Source organism: Cottoperca gobio, chromosome 17, assembly GCF_900634415.1.
Source record: "Cottoperca gobio chromosome 17, fCotGob3.1, whole genome shotgun sequence".
Classification (NCBI taxonomy): Eukaryota; Metazoa; Chordata; class Actinopteri; order Perciformes; family Bovichtidae; genus Cottoperca; species Cottoperca gobio.
The window spans coordinates 4,292,112-4,315,729 of NC_041371.1; the positions used below are offsets into that span (position 1 = coordinate 4,292,112).

The 23,618-nt window shown below is 42.9% G+C and overlaps 2 protein-coding genes across 4 annotated transcripts in view; one reads left to right on the forward strand and one right to left on the reverse strand.

Moving 5' to 3' along the window:
• LOC115022990 (zinc finger protein 271) lies at window positions 1–5,649 on the forward strand. 3 transcript variants are annotated; one of them, XM_029454119.1, is made up of 5 exons: window positions 1–43; window positions 169–402; window positions 505–614; window positions 1,869–1,968; window positions 2,659–5,649. In XM_029454119.1, exons 2-5 carry the CDS (start codon window positions 189–191, stop codon window positions 3,594–3,596), a joined length of 1,362 nt encoding a protein of 453 aa, XP_029309979.1. In that variant the 5' UTR covers window positions 1–43; window positions 169–188; the 3' UTR covers window positions 3,597–5,649. The 3 variants fall into 3 exon arrangements, with proteins under 3 accessions (XP_029309979.1, XP_029309978.1, XP_029309977.1); XM_029454118.1 differs by having other exon boundaries at window positions 3–97; XM_029454117.1 differs by having other exon boundaries at window positions 9–402.
• tesk2 (testis associated actin remodelling kinase 2) overlaps window positions 4,262–23,618 on the reverse strand; it is a 26,576-nt gene continuing 7,219 nt past the window's right edge. The window contains exons 4-13 of the mRNA XM_029454115.1: window positions 21,399–21,520; window positions 18,273–18,321; window positions 14,092–14,238; window positions 12,495–12,577; window positions 11,311–11,395; window positions 10,870–10,953; window positions 10,024–10,110; window positions 9,127–9,265; window positions 7,406–7,906; window positions 4,262–6,976 (exon numbers count right to left, since the gene is read on the reverse strand). Of these exons, the coding sequence (XP_029309975.1) occupies window positions 6,675–6,976; window positions 7,406–7,906; window positions 9,127–9,265; window positions 10,024–10,110; window positions 10,870–10,953; window positions 11,311–11,395; window positions 12,495–12,577; window positions 14,092–14,238; window positions 18,273–18,321; window positions 21,399–21,520 (1,599 nt within the window). The 3' untranslated portion in view covers window positions 4,262–6,674. The remainder of the gene's footprint in view (window positions 6,977–7,405; window positions 7,907–9,126; window positions 9,266–10,023; window positions 10,111–10,869; window positions 10,954–11,310; window positions 11,396–12,494; window positions 12,578–14,091; window positions 14,239–18,272; window positions 18,322–21,398; window positions 21,521–23,618) is intronic.

The following is a 23,618-nucleotide window of genomic DNA, read 5'->3' on the forward strand; positions in this document are numbered from 1 at the left end:
GAAAACGAGCGACCGTCTACCACCTAACATCCGTGGAAGAAATGTACAGCAAAGCTAGGATACACAGTTTCTCCCACTCCTCTGAGCAGCTGTTTGTGTGCGTTCATACTGAAAGTGAGTGACATACAGGCGCGTGCAGGTGAACATATTTATTTGTTTTTGACTTAGACGCTAAAGTCGGTGTCAACATGGAGAACTGCGGCTTCCAGAGCCAACTGCTGTCCGTCATGGAGGTCCTGGCAAAGGCGGCTGTGGCGGAGATAAACCGGCGTGTGGATGACAGCTGCGCGGTGCTCCGGCTGGAGGTGAGCCAGAGCCGGCGGGACATCGACCTGCTGAAGAGGAAGAGTGAGGTGATGGAGGCAGAGCTCAGGAGGACCCGGATGAGAGCCAGGAGGAAAGGTGAGGACGGGGGGTGGCGTGATGATTAAATCCCCTCAAGTGTTCAGGTTATTGTGTGTAGTTCCTGCTTTTAAAATGTGTGTTTTTGTTCTTCTTCCTCAGTGTTTTATCCTCCTGCAGCCGAGAGATTCTCTCCTTTAGTCAAAGTGTGGCTGAACAAAGAGAGACAGAGCACAGATTGGGATGCTGAGGAGCAAAACCAACCCCAGCAGGTATGAATACTGCAAAAAGAGTTTGTTAATCTGCTTTTTTGATTAATCAATTGGTCATTTAGACCATGCAAAGGCTATGTTATGTTAAAATTCCTTGTTTTGTCTGGCCAAAATATTATATTAAAAGCATCCTAACATTGTATACACACTACATCCATGGCTGTAACATTTCATGTTTTATATTTTTACTTGGTTTATGACTTACATAATTGACTGATTATGAAAAGTGTAAACAAAAGTGTACATAGAACCACAAAGAATACAAAGGTATGAGACTTGTATTGGGTTTAGCACAGAGTCATTAATTGATTAGCTCCACTCGGTGTGTCTTCCTTGTGTCCCAACAGTGAGCTTAAAAATAAAGTTTCATCAAATATTTAAACATAAAACAAATTTACAATAAATTCATGCTTTTGTTTTATGACTCACTAAATGTGTTAATCTTGCAAAAATATGTTGATGCGTTTTCCCTTGACTTGTGTGTATGTGTCTCGTGTATGTGTCGTGTGTATGTGTTGTGTGTCGTGTGTATGTGCATGTGCATGTGTTGTGTGCATGTGTCGTGTGCATGTGTCGTGTGTGTGTCGTGTGTATGTGTCGTGTGTATGTGTACGTGTGCGTGTCGTGTGTGTGTCGTGTGTGTACGTGTCGTGTGTACGTGTCGTGTGCATGTGTTGTGTATGTGTCGTGTGTGTGTCGTGTGTGTATGTGTCGTGTGCATGTGTCGTGTGCATGTGTCGTGTGTATGTGTGTGTGTATGTGTCGTGTGTATGTGTCGTGTGCATGTGTCGTGTGCATGTGTCGTGTGTATGTGTCGTGTGCATGTGTATGTGCCGTGTGTATGTGTGCATGTGTCGTATGTGTGTGTGTCGTGTGCTTGTGTCGTGTGTATGTGTGCATGTGTTGTGTGTATGTGTGTGTGTCGTGTGCTTGTGTCGTGTGTATGTGTGTGTCGTGTGCATGTGTCGTGTGCTTGTGTCGTGTGTATGTGTCGTGTGTATGTGTGTGTGTCGTGTGCTTGTGTCGTGTGTATGTGTGCATATGTATGTGTCGTGTGCTTGTGTCGTGTGTATGTGTGTGTCGTGTGCATGTGTCGTGTGCATGTGTCGTGTGTGTGTGTGTATGTGTCGTGTGTGTATGTGAATGTGTCGTGTGTGTGTGTGTGTATGTGTCGTGTGTGTATGTGTATGTGTGTGTGTCGTGTATGTGTGTGTGTGTGTGTGCATGTATTTAATGTGGATCCTGGTGTTGCAGTGTGCAGACGTGGAGCCGTGTAATGAATCTGAACACATTCTGATCAAAGAGGAGCGTGCAGAGGAGGACATGTGGAAGAACGCCTCCGAGGACAAACTGAGTGAGTTCAAACACAAACATCAGACTCTTCCTTTGCTCATCACATCGTCAACAATAGGAGTGTAGTTTTAAAGTGTGTGTGTGTGTGTGTGTGTGTGTGTGTGGCACATTTCTTGGCACATTTTGATGTTTACTCAGGACTTACTACTAGTAACACACTTGGAGACTTACTACGACCATCGCAGCCCACAGCTCGTGAGCGGGCAGCGTCTCCCTCGCTGCAGCCTGAGCTAGTGCTAGCTACTTAAATCTGAAAAGAGTAGAGAAGACACACTGCGTTTTGTTTTCTACGGCTTTGTGTTGTAAATCCAGCCTTTATCTTCCCGGGAGATCGCCCCCGGCAGCAGACACAACTGCACTGTGAAAGCGAGGCTTATAGGGAACCAATGTAAACACATAATGAAATCTACGTTAAAGCAGAATACATATCTTAATACGAGTCTCTCCCAATAAAGCACCTCTGTGATCGTCTTTAATCTTCTCATTTTACTGGATCTGCTTATTAAGAGTGAATACTTTCCCCTCCCTTATCGAGCTTCTCCTAATTTCATGCATCAAGTTTTGGAACATTTAAAGAAGCACAACGTTCGAAGTATTGAAGCTTGTATTTGGCTTTGTAGTGTCGTGATATTAAAAGATTAGTTTGATCTAAAGACGTGTACTTTAAGTGTGGATCCTGTGCTTTCTGCAGTCTCTGGAGCCGGGCAGCAGCCGTGTTTCGACGCCTCACAATGTGCCCACACAGACGGCTTTGAAGAGCGCCACCACTCAGCGGAGGACCCGCACGACCCCGGAGCTCTGGGTTCCCCAACAGACGGCTACGACACTTTCCCAGAGCAGCAGCTGAGCAGACAGCAAACTGAGGCGGAGCTCGTAGTGAAACACGAGAGCGAGGAAGAGTCCGATGAGAACGCGGTTCCTCTCGACTCGCCCCACGAGTTTGTGGCGGAGGAAGGTGACGGACAGCTGTGGTCGTCCAGTCTGTGCAGAGACGCTGTGGATCCGAGCTTCTCGTATGCTGAGCAACAGTTTGAGCTGATCCCGTCCGTGTTCCCGACTCACAGCGGATTACATTTGGAACCTCAGGTTCACTCGGGAGGGAAATCGCACTCGGTCGTGGTGAGCGCGGCGGCGCGAGTGAAAAGACGAGCCAGGACGTTTGGATGTAAGAGACCACAACCAGATGAAGGACACGGTGCTCTATCTCACATCGTCCCCATGGATCAATGCTCCGTTCCTCAGCAATCGCAGCATCAGTACCGAGATTCTCCTCAAGTGAGGAGCCCGAGCGAGGATTCACCGGCGGCCTCTTCCTTCTGCCGCAGCAGCTTCGGCCTGGCGAGGAGGATGAGGACGCCCTGGAGGTCCGGCATCGGCGAGAAGAGGTTCAGCTGCACGTACTGCGACAAAAGCTTCATGAGGTTCAGTCAGCTCAAAGAGCACCTGAGGAGCCACACGGGGGAGAAGCCGTTCAGCTGCCTGCAGTGCGGCAGGAGCTTCACCAAACAGTGCAACCTCATCAGACACGCCGTGGTGCACAGCGGGGAGAAGCCCTTTGAGTGCTCGCTGTGCGGGAAGTGCTTCACGCAGCGCTCCAGCCTCAAGTCCCATCAGAAAACAGCACACTGAGCTCACGGGGGTTTCTTTTATACATCCTGAGCTCTGGTTCTTTGTCTTTACCTGGAGCAGATGATGGATAAAACATTTGTTTCGTTTGGTTCACGTTGTTATATTTAATATACGATTTTGATATAAGATACTAGTCTGGTATTGTCATATCATAATTTAATTGGCCGTACCAGTGAGGTCGCAAGTTCAACATTTCTTCTTTTCCTACCGCTCCAGACAGAAACTGCTGTCCAATTTTTGTCAGCGGACTTGAACCTTACATCTACTTTTCTTTTTTTCACCACGTTACCTCACAACACTAAATATCCGACAAAAGCGTACATGCAGAATTTAATTAGCTGCGTGAAACTGGAGGAGAAATACATTAAACTTTATGTCTGATCTGTAGAACATGCGTCAGAACAAGTACCGCTGGTATGGTCCTTTAAATGTGATTCTCCCTGTTGAGGCAGTAAAATGATGTGACCGTTCGAGGCGAGTTAAAGAAACAATAAATACATTTTGCTACTTATTGATACTTTTGATATCTTTGGAAAAAGCAGCAACAGTCACATTATATTGTACGAGTGCTTATGGCGTGCACAATGATGCGCAGACAGACATATTAAGGATGCACGAAGGAAAGAATCGGAAACAAAACGCAAGAAAAACTCAGAGAAACGTTGTTCAATCAGCAAAAACATCTTAATCTGTATTCATCGAGGCAGGTAACACAAACTCTTTACACAAATATACAAAAGGTAAGACTCATAAATATCAAATTAGATCCTTTATACTGTAAAACAGTGTCATGAAAGTTTCATTGTTTGCATAGAAAAGTAGTGATAAGTAGTTCAGAGGAGATCACTGTACACGTGCATTTCAGTTCCTAATGAAGCGACAGATCAGCAGAATGTAACAAGAGCAGGAAGTGGAGACAACAATACATCTCAAGTCATAACCGGTCATTTAGTTTGCACACGGGATAAACATTTTAATGAACACTGAAAACTGCTTTGATGTTAAACATCCGGATGACACTCGGCGATAAAAGAAAGAGAAAAATGCTTTTTACCCACGAAGGTCTGTTTCAGATCTTCCCTGGAGTGCGTTAATAAATGTCACGAGACCACCAATTTAATACGATTGAACCAAATGTTAGCAGCAATCACATAGAGGCGCGTGTGTGTGTGAGGGATTTAACTTGGGAATGTGCTCCGATTAAAAAGAAAACACATTTCACTTGAAGTCAAATCCTTGAACTTAGGTTGGACCATCTTCTCAGGCGCCTACTCCGCTCACAACTTCCTCACAGCAGAGTGGAAAAGTTAACAAATCTAAATAGTATTCATCCAACACGAGCCGCCTCCTTTTAAGCAAAAACTTTTCCATTAACCGAAGTCTCTCTTGAGTTTCTAGGTAAGTGAAGTTCACTGGCTTCTAATTCTTCTGTAAGACGCTGGAGATTAAAAATCACTTGGAAGTGTTGCCCTCCTCTTACGCACGAGGGGAGCAGGCTGCACACACGGACACGCTCTCCTCCCCGCAGCACCAGGATCAGCATTAAAAGCGCCGATTGTTTCCTAACACTATTTCAGGACACGTTTGCAGCGTTTACCTTTTTATTATAAGTTTCGCACAAGATTGATTTCCCATCTTTAAGGAGTACCAAGTTTAAAGAGAGACTATGCGACTGTTGCAGAACAGAGGCCGCAGCCTGTGGTAATAACAGCGTGATGGCACATCGCATTTCACTTCATTTCTGAGGATCGTGTGAAGTGCGTTGCTTTAAATCACAACATTGTTGAGGGACAAAGTGCATTCTTTGCGCTTGGAGACTCAGAGAAGCCCCTTGCACATGGAAATGATCTGGACATTACCCGGAGGAGATGTGCGTGAGGATGTCCGAGTCATTCGGGCCGGACATTACACCGGACACTGCCAGCACTACTAGTACGAAGTCCGTGTGATGTCGAATTGAGCACGTGTGTGATCGATCCACGAGCGGGCGCGTTCATGACGTTTTTATCACAGCTGGTGTGAAAACGGATAAATAAGTCATTTACACGAAAAACGACAACAAAAATCTCAAAACTGGAGAGACGACGAGATTTGGGAACTTGTGTCTGTTCGGACCGACGGCAGACAAATTCAAGGAACGACTCGTTGTTGATGATCGCGCCTCCTGAACGCTCCACAAATGTTGGAGTGAGAACCGGCGCCTGTTATTGTTTATGAATTAAACTTTTCATTTGTAAGAGGAAGTTGTTTCGTCTTTCTAAAGTTACATAGTTTTGCTTGCAAATTCATCGCCGTTTTGAAAACTTGAGGTGCGTTCATGCAAACTCAGAAATGAGGCTTTCGAGCAGTAACTTTTGTAGTAACGCTTTTATAACGTCCGTGTTTGCCTCCAGCTTGTGTTCTGGATTTGAAGTCTCTACAACACTGCCTGCGACTGTTGAATGATGTTAGTTTGACCACTTTGTCGTCACCGTGTCTCTTTAAATCCACTGTGAATCATTTGGAGGACACTATATTGTTACCACTGCAGTCTAGTTCTGCGTCTCAATTACAATAAATCCCCTTAAACCTTCTCATCGTAATATCAGCGCACTGAAAAATATGGGATTTATATTTATTTAGTATAAACATTTCAGAGAACACAAAGGGGAAAGTATCAAAACACAAGCTTTGATTTTTAAACACTGACACATACACAACACGAGGGATCTTCACTCTCCCTCCTCGAACACGAGACACTTAATATAAGAAACGAAATCTACATCATCTCACAACATTAAATATAAACAACCGTTTCAAAAAAATAATCTCTCTGCCGAGCGTCCGTTGAGCTGATGAAAGCTTTTTATTTGTGCTAAATGGAGACTTGTCCCGTCACACCCGCGTGATCTTTGAAAGAGTTTCTTGTATCAGGTGTGCTTGATTTATTCATCGACATGTGATACATTCACTTGAACGATCATCTCTTTACGTATTATTGTTCAAAAATCTTGAAATGTGTGTGGTCTGTGTGTGTGTGTGTGTCCTCTATCCAGGAGGTATCCACCACCTCCTCCATGTGTGTGTGTGTGTGTGTATTTACATGTGTGTTACATGGGGCAGGCTCTCTCGTTTCTCCTCTTCATCCAGGCTGCTGGAGCAGTCCATCGCCTCTCCACTGTTTCTCTCAGTGCTGGGGACCATCGGAGACCAGCTCTCCCCAAACTCATCCTCCTCCTTCCCCACCTTCCTCCCGTCTACCTCTCCGTCCTCCTCCCCTCCTCTCTGCCTGCAGTAAGGTGGGATCTCAACCACGACGTATTTCTTTGCCCAGCCACTCAGCGCCGCTTTTACCCGGACGTCATTTCCCATCAGGCCTGTGTCCGACCTGGAGTTAGTCGCTGAGAGAAAAAGTGCAAAAGAGAAACGAGGGGAAACGGGAGAAAGAGGAAGGGAACGATGAGCATCTCATAGTTCCTACAACAACTTCCTACTTGTGCCAACTGCCATAAACCATGCACATACATAACCAACAGTCATGAACATCAAAATCTAAATATATCAAATGTTAAATAAAGTCAGACTGCTGTTATATGCTTAAGCTCTTTGCACATTGAAGGTCCAGTGTGCAGGACGTAGGGCCGTGTATCGTTAGGAATACTATGATTTATGGCATTATAACTGTTGTACTGCACAGAAGACCGTTCTCTCCACTGATCGTGCCGTTTCCACAGACGTGCAGGACGTACACTGTGAGTCCCAGTGAGTCAAATCTACCAAACGCCCTGAAACTTACAAGCTTAAAGAGACGGCGTCATCAGACAACTCACCTGGCAGCATCGTGGAGAGCTGGCTGGAGTTACAGGTTACAGAACCGTTGTTATTGGAGCTGACAGCCGCGGCGAGGTGGAAGACCTTGGAGCGGGGCAGCTCGGGGGACACTGGTAAGGAGTGACACTGTCTTCCTGGCAGCTGCTGCCAGTAGTAAGACGTCTCCTGTTTACCGAACACACTCCCCGGAGGCGAGTGGAGGTCAAACACCAGCGAGAAGACAGACTTGCTGGGTACATCGTAAAACTTGATCTTGCCCCCACACAGGTCCTCTCGGGCGGTGAACGGGTTGATCTTGCGAGCTTTAGAGGCCCGCTCAGCGACGGGGGGGTCATAGTACGGGTCCTGGACGTTCACTTTTCTTCCTGGTTTGCATGAGAAAATGTCTGACTGGCTGCGGCTGAGCCAGATGTTTCGTCGGGGCCGCGGTGATTTCTGAGGGATTTTATCGTCCTGGAAACCGAGAGGGTTGAGCCGCTTGAAGCCCTGGATCTTCTCACCTGGAACGGAGAGACAACAACATGAACACTTTCACATTTGATCGTAGGATTTACGAGTTGGAAGTCTGGAGGTGTAGATTCCATTTTTTCTTTGAGAGAAATAAACATATCGTCATATGTTTTTATTATTATGGTAAAATAGAGAATGAAGTGTAACCACTAGGTGGCAGCAGAGGCTACATCCTGCAGTGTTTCCAACAGCACCAGCTGAGTTCTCTGGAATGTGGTTGGATCTTAATATTCTTAGAAACTTTAATTAGTGCAGCAGGAAAAAATATTAAGATGAAAGGAAGAATTTGAGGATTTAAATCTCTACATTGTTAAGAAAGAGATTGTGCATATAAGTACAGATATAATCATTTCCCTTGTTCATCAGTTATTCCTGCACTTCCTCCATGCATCTCATTTCTGTATCGGAAAGAGTTTCTCATGTGACTCATCGAAGATACGTTGTTATGCAACATGTGTTTCCTACTGTGACAGCGATCAGGTGAAGGCAGAGAGCAGCAGAAGAACGTCATCACGTGCGCCGCCATGTTTTCCACACATTTCTTTCGTTTTTCTAAATGTCGTTCGCGTGATCCAGATTAACACGAGAACCACAAATGTTCCACTACTACAAATCTCTCCTGCGTCCGGTGACGTCATGTGTCCGTGCTGCTTTTCTTCACACACTGTAGTGACGAGGAAGAAGGAGACGTTTGGCTCGTCTCAACAAAAAAAAACATGACGCTGGTCAGACAGGCAGGCGGCTGGACCAAATTAGAAGTGAAACCTGGGCCTGCATGGATCAAGCATCTCAAAATAGGCATATTAAATCTCATCTTAAGTCATGTTGTTTATATTATCAGCCAGAAAATGCAGTTTTCAGCCTTGAGAATATGGAGATTTCCTGCTTTATATCATAATAAACTGAATATCTTTGGGTTTTGGACTGAGAAAACAAGACATTTAAAAGATTGAATCAGTGGAAATAGGAACTTTTCCCTGGCTGGTCGCCTGACTCATAAGGAAGTGAAGTTTAAATCTGGCTTGAACAAACCTGGTTGTACGTTTGTGTCTCAACAGTTTGCATGTAACTGAACAAACATGCATCTCTTCCCAACACCTTCCTTTACAGGAATGTACAGTTATCTCCTGGCCAATAAAAAGGAGGCGACTTAAAGCTTAAAGTGCGATGACGGGTCGCAGCAAGACAGAGGGGGAACATGTGCGGTTACCTTTGGGTACGGTCTTCTTGTCGTTTTCCCCAGTGAGCGAGACGCACTCGTGCTCCATCTCTTCAACTTTAAGGCGTGCAAGAATCTCCTCGAGGTGTCTGACGTTGTCCGGGAAGGATGGACGGAGTTTAGGGTCCATCTGGGGGAGGAGAGGATGGAGATGTGGAGAAGGATGAGATGTCTGTGTATGCAGAAGCAGGGATTGAGAGTAGACGAGTGTGTAAGATGTACGAGGTGCTGGGAGAGAAGAAGAACAGACGGCACGGACAGCTGACACGGAAGGGTTGAAATAAAAGGTGAGAAAGAAGATAGAGAAGGAAATGACACTCCTCTGCAAAAAAAGATTTGGAGGATCAGGGAGAAAAGGATGATAAAAGCGAGACAACAGACAGGGATGAGAAGGGATGGAAGGAGCCAATATAGGATCAGACAGCAGGGTGCTGCCAAATCTCTAATACCCTCATCTTCTGGGGTTTGAAAGGATGTCAGAGAACATGAACACACTTCCAGTTAAGTGATGCGAGCTAAACTAAACTCAAATGTAAACTATATTTGATTTACTTAATGTTCCTTCTCAATAGTTACCTGATTAAACAGCAAGTCAATGCATGGAAATAGAGAAAATCAAACTAAAATCAAGTGAACAGAAGACCCCCCTGTGAGCAGATAATCAGATTCCCCCTCTACATCTGAACAAGGGCATAGTAGTTACTTAGGAAATTAAAAAGAAAACTGCAGGAATCCCAAGAAACAACCAAGAAAAGCGATTTTGGGAAAATGTCGTTTTCTTTAAAAACGTAAGACTTAGAAGAAAGACTTCAGCAGATACATGTTTGCATCAGGAGCGCTACAATGCTGAAATGTGTTTATTGACCGAGACGGACTGATTGGACTCACATTGCAACAGTTGAAGGCCAGCTGGAGGAAGTCAGGCGGACAGTCTCCCACCATGTGCTGGAACGTGTGATAGTCCAGGCCGAAGTTCTGCTCAGAAGGGAGAGAAGACGGAGAGGTTTGGATACGTGGAAGTTAAACAGGAAATTGGTATTTACCATTCTAAAAGTGGGATAAAGACAAAGATAGACAGAGTTTCAGCTGATGTTTGACACACTGCGACTCTGCTGCCAAAACCAGCTTCATGTCAAACTAATCCCTCCGACACGGCCGTGCTGACTGCCAAGTTTGCATTTTGGCTCCATCAATGCACTGAAATTTAAAATAACACAGGCTGTGTGATAGAAAAGAAATGTGTCTCTGCGGGTTTCAAAAAGGTCCATTTTATATATATTACCTAGTAAATAAATAATGTGACAATATACGTTAAAAATAATACTGCAGTTGTTTTGAGGTAAAAGGCTGCATTTAACTGTATTAAAGTGAAATGTTGAGGTCATGTAAATACAATATATATATATAATAATTATATATATATATATATATATATATATATATATATATATATATATATATATATATATATATATATATATATATATAATAAATAATATGTGCCAGACGACTAATAATTAGTTATGTAACGGCAGGTAAAAAGAAAAGAAAATCAACTCCCTGTCCTTTGAAAATGCAAAAAACAGATTTCACTTTAGGATCCGTCCGAGTCATGTGAGCGTTACACAGTATAAACAGGATGTGAATTATTATGGGACGCCAGCAGATCAACCTGTGGAAGGATGGAGTGGTACGAGGTTACAGGGTGGACAACATGTGTAGATGAACAGTCACCTCTGTGCGGGGGAGGAAGTCCGGGTCGGCCTGCACCCTCGCAATGATCTCACACAGGACTATCCCGTAGGAGAATACGTCGGCCTGAAAACAGACAACAGAAATGTTCATCATTGTTTTTTTTTTTCAAAAATAATAAACTAATAAACTGAAACTGAAACACCCTGATAACTTTTTCTAAAAATGTACCAAACCTTCTGACCTCCCCGTCTGAAATAAACTTCTCTAGTTTCCAAAATGTTCCAGAACTTCCAACAACAATGGAAACTATGCACCTTTTTATATCCTTAGAGTTTTACTTTGATCTAAATCTTATTTTTATGATCCAGGTGCCGGTTAAAGTTTAATCAAAACTCCTCTAATGAAATTTTATTTGAGTTTATTGTGCACACTCAGATTACATCACTACTTGAGGTCAGAGGTCAGAATTGTGGACTTTACCTTCTCGTTGTACGGTTCATCTCTCAGCACCTCTGGAGCCATCCAGAAAGGAGAACCAACCACGGACAGTTTCTCTACTTCAGCACTAAACGGAACCAAAGCGCACACAGATCACGTACAGATACAACATGTTGATGCATCTGATCTTTTGTGCTTTGAGTCGACTCCTGAACGTTGTGTTCCTGGGTGGAATGAAATCGTGTAGGCAGATCAGCCTCCATGTTTATGTGTTGAGGGCATTTGTGGGAGTGTGTGAAGTAATGTCTTCAGTGTGCCTCTGTAATGTTAATACAAACAACCTGCTAGATAAAAGAAGCAGCTGAGCCCACTCTGAATGACCCTCTTGCAGTTTTAATGTGTACAAGGGCGAGTGCCGTCTTATGTTTCAATAAGTCTTTACAAGATTTCTCTAATCCTTTAACATTCAGTGGTTTTTGCTTTGTTTAGATCTAGTTTGCGTTGAACATAGATATACAAGATTATAGAAATGATCACGTCCGCTCCTGAAGACCTTTTAGAGAAGAGAAATCAATCTCCCTACGTCATTGTGCCAGTGCACTGATAGTATCCTCCTGTTATCAAAGCACTGAAGTTGAGAATGTGAACTGCCTGCTATTAATGTCAGCGGCAGACACGTTAATAAACAACCCTGCGCCCGGTGCGAGGATGAGAAAAACACTCAAGTGACTTACAAATAGCTGAAAGGAACAAAAACAAGGTCCTAATGGTGAATATCTGATGACAAATGACTTAAGGAACCCAATCTATTACGTCACATATGATGAAACATTAGAGTTTTAATGTAAGTATTTTTGTTTTGGAGCAACACTAATTGTCGAAACGTTTTGCTGACGAAGGCCGGCGAATGTTTTGGTCACAAGGGGGCAGATAAAACATGCAGATACTGAACCACCACGTCACCGGGTTGTTAAATTGTTATTGTTTACATGCGAACAAACAACAGGCAGAGAACCACATTAGCATTCAGGAGTTGTGTTTCTATAACAGTCCAATATTCTCTCTTCTTCTAGATCTGAAACTAATAAATAAACGCTTGACTTTGTTTATCAGCCACTCGCCGGCTGTCTGTCCACTGTTTGGTGATGGCATGAAGAGAGGAAATGTTTCTTTCTCTCATCTAATTCCTGTTAAAGATCTAGAACAGGACACATGTTAGTCCTTACAGATTGGTGGGGATCTTCTCTGCGAGCCCAAAGTCTCCCACCACTGCTGTGTAGCCGTTGTCCTCACATTTGATCAGGCAGTTCTGTAAACACAGAAAAGCAGTGTGGTCGTTATTATTACACGTTTAGTTGAGGATGTTGTGACGCTGAGATAAACAAACATTTTTGCCACACACATCCACTTCCTGATTAAACTTTAAGCCTTCAGTATTATTTCATAAAAGGGGACTTTCAATATGCGTCGCCTCTTCCTCTTCACCCTGAACGCTACTTCTGTAAATCTACTGTTGCTGTTTGTTGCAAAGGTCATTATTATTATTACCCACGCTGTAATTGTCCTCTACAGAACAGCCTTCTCCTCAGCAGACCAGGCTGCGCTTGTACTGGGCAGCGTCCAGGTGTGAATGTGATCAGGGCGTTACTGAGAAAGACGATTGCTCTCAGTGAAACTCCCGCTGAATAAATAAAAAGGTACATTTTGTTTGCATACGTCTTAAAACCGTCGCCTTGACTTGTAAGTCTGTGCGTCACAGCCGCACCCCAGAGCCTTTCCTGTCCTCTGTGAATGTGGAGCTTTATAGCTGCTTTAATATGGAAGGGGTATCTACAGGTCTATAAAGACCCAGAATAATATAAAACATAGGATATAGTGGAAGTACAAAGTTGCCCCGTCCATCGAGCTTCATAACTGAGGTGTGAGTCACATGCAGATGGACTTTGTATCAATTTCAGGAAGTATAATCTGAGAGGCTATGACCAAACCGTTTAACCCTCAGACAACAGCAGAACTGTTCTCCACTACAACAGGCTTCACTGAGACGCCTCTTAAATTCCCCTCTGAACCTTTTTGTATACAGATCAACATTGGCAAATGGATAAGAGTTTACAGCAGAGTGCATACTGTCCCTGTTGGCTGCCAGCCCCGTGCCAACATGGCTACGGGTCAAGTTGGAAAACTAGAAGCTGCCCGATACAGATTATCACATCCGACTGTGACGCTGTGTTCTGTGTAGAAAGAACTGGAGTCAAAGAGCAGATCAGTGTGGAGAGCATCTTTAACATTTGTATCTGACATCTAAGACAAGTGTTATTTACAGAGGTCGCTGCTTTATTCTGGGACTGAGCATTGATATCGAGCTGTCAAGACCTTTTAATATTTGAATATATACTTTAGTACTGGACTGAAGTCCTCGGCCACCTGAGACTACTGGGCAACAGAAACACAAAAAGTCGCCAAAGTCAAAGAAAGAGCCACGATTCATTCTCCCCAGCAGCCGGACGGTGTTTACAAGCGCACGACCTCTGCATGTCAACCCAAAGACTTTGGATTGGTCCTGCTATTTAACTGTAGAATTGTTTCCAGCCAGTTTTAGCAACAGAAGCAGGTCGATTGTCTTCGGTGTCTACTTGAAACGTGTAGACTTGTGAGTCTCCTGGTGACAGGCCTGGGACCATATGTGGGTCTCAAAACCAAAACACACTACATGCTCCATACAGGAACTGCTACTGTTGTTGTTCTGGGGCCGCAAGAAAGACTGCAGTTCTATTTCCAGCTACGGTTTCTCCTCTTAACGACCAATTAGCCCGTCGAGCTAACCTTGGAGGTGAGGTCCCGGTGGAATATGCCTTTGGAGTGCAAGTAAGCCAGGCCGCCGGCGATCTCACAGGCTAGCTTCACTCTTGTGGACCAACTCAGGTGTTTGTTGCCGTCTAGAAGCTGCTCCAGGTTTCCACCGTTGATGTACTGGAGAGAGGCAAAGAGAAACACACACATGTTAACCAAACATTGACACACAAGGAAAGGAACACAACATATCTACCAGCAACTGGATCCAAGACGTTCAACATGACGATGAAATGGTTGAATTATGTGCTTCAGATTCTACGGATTGAAGAAATGGAACCACAGTAATTGATTGACCATGAAACGTTCTTCAGCCACCAGCATTGCTATGGTCTGAATCGCGATGTCGAACCCCTTTACACAGGAATTAAACGTGAGATGTGATTAATGTCGTGTGAATTCTCTAATTATAGCAACGTATCGGTCTCTGTTGCCAGTGACTGGTTAGTTCTTTGGTCAACTGGTGACACGCTGGACTACATGAAAGGTCATTACTAACTACACTACACAAACCAAATGCCTCTCCAGCTGGCTCACAGGGTAGAGGGCTGATTGGTCGGGTTGTTTGGGTTCCAGACGGCCTTGCCTGTCAGCCCCGGGGGCGAGCCGGTGTATCGGTGCAATTGGCTGCAAAAAACAAAATCTGTCTGGCAGCTTATTCAACTGGCGGCGTGTTTCCTACATGAACGTGGACGGACTGATCAGGCTGAAGTGTGGGCAGCCAAGACGACAAATCAGCTCAGTGGGTTTAAAAGTATCCAGGGTCGTTCACTCTGTCAGCTTTGATCCAGAATAACTTGTCTGACCTTGCTGCTCGCATGCAAACACACAGACACACTAATCCCATGTCACATATCACGAACAACAGTGGTTAACTAGATAGAGCTGGGACGGGATAAAGAGATGGTCGGGTTTAGCTGTGGTTACTGGTATGACTGAGTAAGAATTAGGACACACAGGGAAGGTCCTCTTCCTCACGCGATTGAATAAACAGATTCATTTCTAATTTTCAGATAACTTTAGCATATTTGGTTACAATGAATGTAAAACTCTGTATGAATGTTAAAGGTATAACCGGCCAAGACAGTTCTACTATGAGACAAAGTTCAACTCAACGAGCGGCCATGACACCATCTCTCTACGCCGCTCAGCTCCTTCAGCTTCCAAGGTCTCCCTCTACATTTGGGTTCATTTAAAGTGTGAAACATAGAACTGGCTCGATGCTGAATAGATTTACTTTGGATCAGCGCCCACGATCGCTAATATGGAAAACCTGCTTTTGCCAGCCGAAGTTAAAGTCATTGTGATGCAGTCGGCTCGGAAAGTTAATGTAGGAATGTGACATATTGTCCGAAAGTGTTTTCTCTAGAATGTCACCTGATGAAGATAAGACATGTGCTCTACATCCTGCAACATTTAGCTTTGTGTCTGGACCTTTCTTTCAGCCTAGAACTCTATAAACATTCATTAAACATACTCCACCAGACAAGAATAACCTCATTTTTTATTTTAGATTCAAAATCGTCTATTAGGTTCTGGCATAAAGGATTTTAAGATGCCAAAAAAGTCAGAGGACTCATGTAATTAACACACACACACACACACACACACACACACACACACACACACACACACACACACACACACAGGATTACAGTATTTGTACAACAAATTCCTCAGTAGCCACAGCATTCAACATCTGTTGTCTGCCTGGTTGAGAGGGACACATTAGAGGGGAACTCCATCCCAATCATCACTCAGACTAATCCACCTTCATTCCTTTGTCATCTCATGTAAGATCTAGACAGCACCCACGCTGTATTCTCACGCTGGCAGAATATGCAGTAAGTGCAACGTGTGCCTGGTTTAGTGGCAGAGAGCACCTGCTGTGTCAACCAACAGCAACTGATTGGAAGTAAAGTCATTCAAAGGCCTCTTATTTATTTTTTGCTGGAATTTGCTTTATCCTAGCTGTCCAGCTACTGATATGTCCCGATAATTACACAACATGGCACATATTTGAGCCTCATATATATGCCTCGCCATGATCATGTATTATCCTAGATTGCTAAGGAAATGAGAAACATATGGTTGCGGAAATTGTGGATAAAAACCCTTGAAAGAAACAAAAGGATCCTTGTTCGCTGCTCGGAGCAGCTTCAAACAGCAGAATAATCCCGCCGTGGGTCATGAATTACCATTAGCCCAGATTATGATTGCAGGAGCATTTCCTATAAAGTGCAATAGATTGAGATTCAGCAAAGACAAAACAAGGCTTGGTGGTCGAGATCATGAAGATGGGTAAAGGGTGCCACAAAATCGCCAACATTCACATAAACTACGTTTTATGTTACGAAACAGAAAGTATTACTGTAGTATTAACAAGTTGTCAAAGTACTGCCACACGCTTTCCAGCTCAGGAGTTTGTCAGGAGTGCAAGCGCTGATACATCTCAGCCCTCAACACGGTCTGAGATTAAAACTAAACACGCCGCTGCTAACGGCTTGATGCTTCTGGCTGCTTGTTTGTTTGCTTTGATTGTTCTTAACGCTAACATCGTACTGCTTCATCAATCCGTTGTCTTGTGCCTGTTCTTTGGGTTGTCTGTGGAGCTGCATGCGTCTGTGTGTGAGAGTTGAGTTTCTCGAGGTAGCTTGAAGCTATGCGGTAACGTAATTCTCCATTTCCTCCGAGCACGGCCTCATGGTGGGGGTCAGGTAACAAAACAGCATGAGCTTGTTACCAGGGTCATGCTGTTTGGTCCTGACACAACAGGATCTGTTTACGCTGCAGCAGAAAAACACAACCTACAGCAGTGTGTGTGTGTGTGTGTGTGTGTGTGTGTGTGTGTGTGTGTGTGCGTGTGTGTGTGTAAATTTGGCATTTTAAGATGCGTTTTCTAACGCAACTGCAGAAAGTTGGTGTTTGTCTTTGTTTACAAGATACAATAAGCACATTGACTGAGCAACAGTATAATCACGTACATGTGTGTGTGCCTGGAAGCATCTTTAACAGTGTTTGCTTTCTTCAGAGTGGGATGAATCGTGTGTTTTGTACTATTTGTCCACATCTTCATGCATTTGCGCCCCAACCGTGTTTACAGAGATGCATCCTGAGCCCCTGGTTCAGACGTTTGAATCTATGTACATGTGTGCATCTGTCATGAATGTGTTTCTGTGAGAACACACGATGTAGAACAGTTCTCCCACAGCTCAGGACACAGTCGTGTTACTATGCTTGAGTAATGTGTGTATCAACAGCAGGGGGACAAAGCAGGAAATTATGGCTGCGACAAAAACATCACAAGACGCCTTCATGTCGTTTTGTTTTCTTTGTTTAACGGTTCAAAACAAAAACAACTTTGTAACCAGCAAACAGCACCTTTAACAAACTATAAAAAAAATATCTGCAGATTATTTTTCTGTTGATCAACTCGTCAATTAATCGCCCAATCACTGCAGCTCTAACAGAAATCCTTTATATCAGTAACATTTTCACATCTAATCTATCATTATCACAAACACAACGTTATGTTTCGCTCACACACACACACACACACACACACACACACACTAAATATAGGCGGTGTGCAGCCTCAAATTATTGCTCACTGTAACCCTAATGGTGTATGTCCAAACATCAAGTATCTCTGGAGAATTTTATTAGCTGCCTGTATCAAATTATCCCTCCCTCTTTCTCTCCAACACACACACACACACACACACACACAGCCTAAGTGTTTATTTATTTATATATATATATATATATATATATATATATATATATATATATATATATATATATATATATATATATATATATATATATATATATATATATATATATATATATATATATACATACATACATACATATATATACTGAACATTCAGTTCTTTTGGTTTTCCACAATTACAGACTAGCGTGCGTCTGTGTTGTGTTTATTGATGATGTGATGTTCACCTGAAACATCACACGCGTGGGACCAGATGCAAAGCCGTGGGTGTATCGAGCACAACAAGTACTAGAACAGAGGCTGGAGAGCCTCTGTTCTAGTACTTGTTGTGCACACTACCTTTCATTAGTAGAGACACTTTGATCTCACATATTGTACGTTTGAACAGAAGCTTTAATGTGATGCGGTGTTTTCCTACCTCTGTCAGAGCGTGGAGCTGGCCCTCGTGGACACACACGCCTTTGAACCTGCAAAACCACAAAGACATCGATTTTTAAAAACATTTTCTTTTTTCTACAAAAGAACCCACACCCACCCACACACACACACCCACACACACCCCCACACACACACACCCACACACACACACACCCTTTGTGCCAGTTTAACATGAACAAATGTTCCACTCGTGTCTCAGGTTAGCCCGCGTGTGTTTACATTGTTGCGACACTTGAAATAACTTAAATATATATAGAAACTCTATAATCTCACACTCTTTGCTCTGCTGTCTTGTAATCGAATCGTGAGGTAAAGATTCATACCCATAGTTCTCATAATGACATCATTTATAACATCAAGTGTGGAGCGGAGAGTTGTAAACACTTAAAAACCTGGCAAGACTACAAGAATGGTGATGAATGTGGTTTCCCAGCAGGAGGGTCGTTAAGTACGGCACAGATACGGAAACTTGGCATGATGTCCAATGTTATTTTATACCATTTTAATTCTGCTATTGTTATAATGGTACTTCAGACTCATGTACATCATCACTGTGATTATTGTAAATGCTCTTATTCTGTCCTTGTACTAATTGTTATGTTTTTGCTGTGAAGCACTTTGGGCTGCAATTCTTGTATGAAAGGTGCTATACAAATAAAGCTTATTATTATTATTATTATTAGTATTATTTAATGTAATGAGATAAAAGGAAATGATTGAGTGTTGAGGGTGACACACAGACGTGCCTTCACAGCACAAAGATACTTTTAGTTTCTCGCTCTACAGCGTCATATAAATGAGAATAATGCGTAGATATGGAAGAAAAAACAACAACACTTGCGTGACCTTTTCTGTGAGTAAACAGAGAAAGCAGGAAGAATCGTTAAGGAACGATTAAGATTCCAGCAGCAAGACCAGACAAGCGATTACTGCGAGACTCTGTTAACAAGAGCATAATAACAGCTCAGTTGCTTCACCTGCATTCCTTCCATTTCCCCCTTTTACCAAGCCTATCAATTTCTACATTCTTAATAAACACAAGCAGAAACGTCCCCACTGCTGTACGTGTGTGTGTGTGTGCGTGCGTGTGCGTGTGTGTGTGCGCGTGTGCACAGAAAAAGCCTTGTTTTAGCTTCATGATGTGTTTTTAAGCCTAAGAGGTTGGAAAGCATCGTTAACCCAGAAAGGACCATGGACCCCTTCAACTAAAGTGAAACAATGTGTGTGTGCAGAGCAACATATAAACCAACTTTGTTCAAGAGCAGCACTGAAGGCCTCGTAATTCTGAAGGCAATGAAAAGGTCAACTTTGTGGGTCCTTGTTGGATTTTAGCTAACAATGACCCCCTTAGTGTCTGCTGGTCACACACACACACACACACACACACACACACACACACACACACACACACACACACACACACACACACACACACACACACACACACACACACACACACACACACACTCCGCTCGGCTCAACAAAGATGGCATTGTAAAATATTCTGCATGTGTGAATGCACAAGTACACACACACACACACACACACACACACAAGAATGTGAACTTGACAAAGTGTTTACTACAACACAGTGAACAACAACACTATTCTGGGGCATCGCAGTCATTTGAATTTCTCATTGCTATAAAGTTTAATTTAGTCCACAGACTTTTCCTTTTCCTGTCGTAAAACTCGAGGCATGTTTATTTGTATGGCACCTTTTAAATGCAGAGGCCGCTCAAAGTGCTTTACATAAGGGGGGGGGGGAGTGCATTAGAGCAACATTTAATAACACAATAAAAAGGGAAAATAAATTCTATAAGTAAATAAAAAATACAGTAAGTTACCCTTAATTCAATAAAGGACATAACATGCAGTGGGAACCTAAAGCCACTAAAGTTATGGATCCTGTGTGCAGCATCGGAGCTGAAAGCACCTTCACTTAGTTTGGTTCTGCTCGACACACTGCGAGCAGACTGAAGAGATCTGCCGGCTTTATATTTCTCAACATATCAGAGAAGTATTTTTGGTCCAAGGCTGTTAACGGATTTAAAAATAGAGGTAATGTTCTCAGTTCTTGTTTTACATTCACAGCCGATTACACAAAAGCACAATTTAACCCAAGAGTTCAAAACACAGGCCAAAAACCATCGTTCACATCCAATGCATGTGCATCTTCCTGCTTCTTCATACTATGTTGCAGTCTGGACATTTTACAATGTCAGAAGCTTAATTGCTTAATGCATGAAATGTTTAGTTCACTTCCTGTAATATTCACAGCTTGCCAAAGATGTGTTTTGGGTATTTTGGTGGAAAAGCCAATCAGCCGTCTGCACTGCATGAACTCCCTCCTCCTCCTCCACCACGTAGCCACCAGCTTACAAAGTATCATGTGTCAGTCTGACCAATCAGTGACTGTAAATCTCTAAAATATTAACTTGATTGCTCATAGCCTTGTCCCGTCGCCTTGCTACAGAAAGGGTCCTCCTCACTTTTTGCCTGGAGGCAGCTGCTGCAGCTCTAACAGGAGCTGGCAGCTCAGAAACTTCATGGTTAATAGGCTCCGTGTTTGACACAGTTTCACGCCGACCCCAAAAGGAAACAGGTCACAACCACAGACTCATGAGCAAGTGAGAGAAGAGAGCGCTAAAATGTAATAACCAGAAGTGGCAGGTGTTATAAGACATGACACTAATATAAAGTGTAACATCATTAGCCTGGAAATAATCAGGATTTACTCTTAATTTATTATAAGCCGTTACCGATTGACCTAAACTCTTAAGCCTTAACATAAGCCTGCTGTGAATTCATCAAAGCGTGTTCATTTCAAATAATTATCGGCATCTTATTGGTAAATCTGTTTAAACACGCTCAAAGGAAATCAATAGCAATAATCAGGTCCTAACATCATGAAGCTGATGCAACGAGATCAAAAAGTCAAATAATCACATGTTTTTCTTGCTTTGTTTTATATTAAATTACATTAATATGGATTGTAAGTTAGTTCCTGATGGTTCTTGTGGTTCTGTCCCAGAGAATGAGCTCGAAATCCATCTGAAATCTTTCAGTAACCTCTTGGATTATAATAAATGAGTCGATTACTAACCTGAGTATGTACGGATGGGAAAGCCGGTTCATTAGTTGGACCTCTCTCAACATGTTCGCTCTGTTGCTGCTGATCTTGTTCATCTTCATAGCCATAACTTGGTCTGTAGCTCGGTGACGTACCTGTAAAACAGTCACATGATGTCACATTTCAACGTGTTGCAAATACATTCAAATACAACTAAACAAAGGCTGAAGCCAACAACTGTAATCCCTTTATTCTGGTGGCTGCACAAACTGGGATTGTATAACACTTTAAATTAACATAATGTTTTATACCTTAGGTCACTTATTGGTAGACTTTGAAACTGCCCTTCTATGATTTATGTAAGAAATAATAATGTAATTATGATCTGGTTCACGCAGAGCAGAAAAGAAAGCTGATGAAAGAGAACTGAAATGAGGTCAAAGTGGACGTGTGGAGCCAGAGCTGAACAATCAATTTGTGTTATCGCGCATCGGGATTTTAGTTTCCATCTAAATCGTTCGATGGTGGTAGCGTCACCATCCATCCGTCCATGGCTGGCCGGAGCTTATCCCAGCATGCCTTGGGGCGGAAGGCAAGCAAATACTACAGACAGGTCACGACATGAAGAACAGTACACACATGTGGCTACAGCAGGAGAAGTGAGACACTTCTGCTGCTCAAACGTTACACTGTTTTTATTATTGCTGAATTATAATTGTGATCAGTTTATTACAAAAAAAGCCCAATTAGATTTAAACACCGACAGGTTAGTGGTGGTATGGCAAAGCAACATTAAAACTAATAGAGGCAAATACAAATGAATTGCTATAACTGTTACTATTAAAGACATGGAGCCCCATGTGCATGTCCCTTCATTGCTTGTATCACTTCACAGTAAAGTGACCGGAGGTCGTCACACCTCAGGTCTCAGAGACAACACGACACAGTGCGATAAGTACCATGCATTTGGTTTCTTTCGGATACATTCATATGCATGCAAATAGGATGTATCAACCTGCAAACCACAGAAGGCAGCACATAAAACGAGCTGCAGCAGAGACATGCTCACTCACTTCCTGACAGCAGAAACCTTTAGATTTAGATCATGATGCAGGCTTCAATGCAGTCGTCTGAAAAGGGGAAATTGATCCCTCTGGGTCTATAGATAAAGCCTTCAGCAACAAAGAGCCTATTCAAACATTATCAAGTTCCACAGAACATGAAATCATCCAGACATGATGCAAAACAGAGCTGCTTACTGTCACATTAGCACAGGCAGCTACGGTTACATCTATGCCACTGCACTTTTAACATTATACATCGACACGTGATCATTTTAAACCCAACCAGACAGGATGTATAAAAGGTGAGGCGTCAATGCTGCTAATGTGCACTTGAGCTGTAATGTAATGTAATAGGATCATATATGATGTGTTTATTATTACTGCTGCTGCATTGTGTATGTTGCATTTAACGTCTGTTAATGTTTAACACATTTTGAGACACAGGAAGGATGTGAAAAAGTAACTAGTGACTAAAGCTGCCAGATAAATGTAGTGGAGTAGAAGTATAACGTTGCATATGTACTTAAGTGCAAGTAAATATACTTAGTTACATTCCACCGCTGCCACAGAGACCGTAAGTCATATTTACTACAACAGTGGGCGGCTTTATGTCATCTTTTAACAATGGCTGTCTTCCATCATCACAGCTCCAGTACACTGGTGGACGGGCACAATGGACGGGCAGTATCACTTACAGCAGACGGGACAAAGTCAATATGTGTTATATGGGAGGCTTTGACAATGAAGGTCAAAACTCTTGCTGTACTGCAATTTCAGTATTGGGAGAAATATGCAAAGAGCAAAGTTATCAGCATTATCTATATGTAGTAGAATCATGGATTCTGATTCAGATTGGGGCAGTCACTATATCAGATTCTTTATTATACGATTATTTTGAATTCACGATAGCGATATTATTGCGATATCTATAGAAAACGTACTCATCAGCTGTCAGTCAATCTTTGTTTATTGTGTGCTTTGTCGCTTTTTCGTCAAATGAAAACACTCAAAACACGAGTCTGTGATTTAAGAGGCGCTGCATTATTTACACGATATATGTGTATTATTAACATGATATCAACATTTCATTTTTTAAATATCAAAGTAATCGCCAATACAGGTATATCACGACACCCCTAATTCAGATTTTGGGAGTTTTGTGTGTTTGCTGCTCTCGGTCGGTCTCACA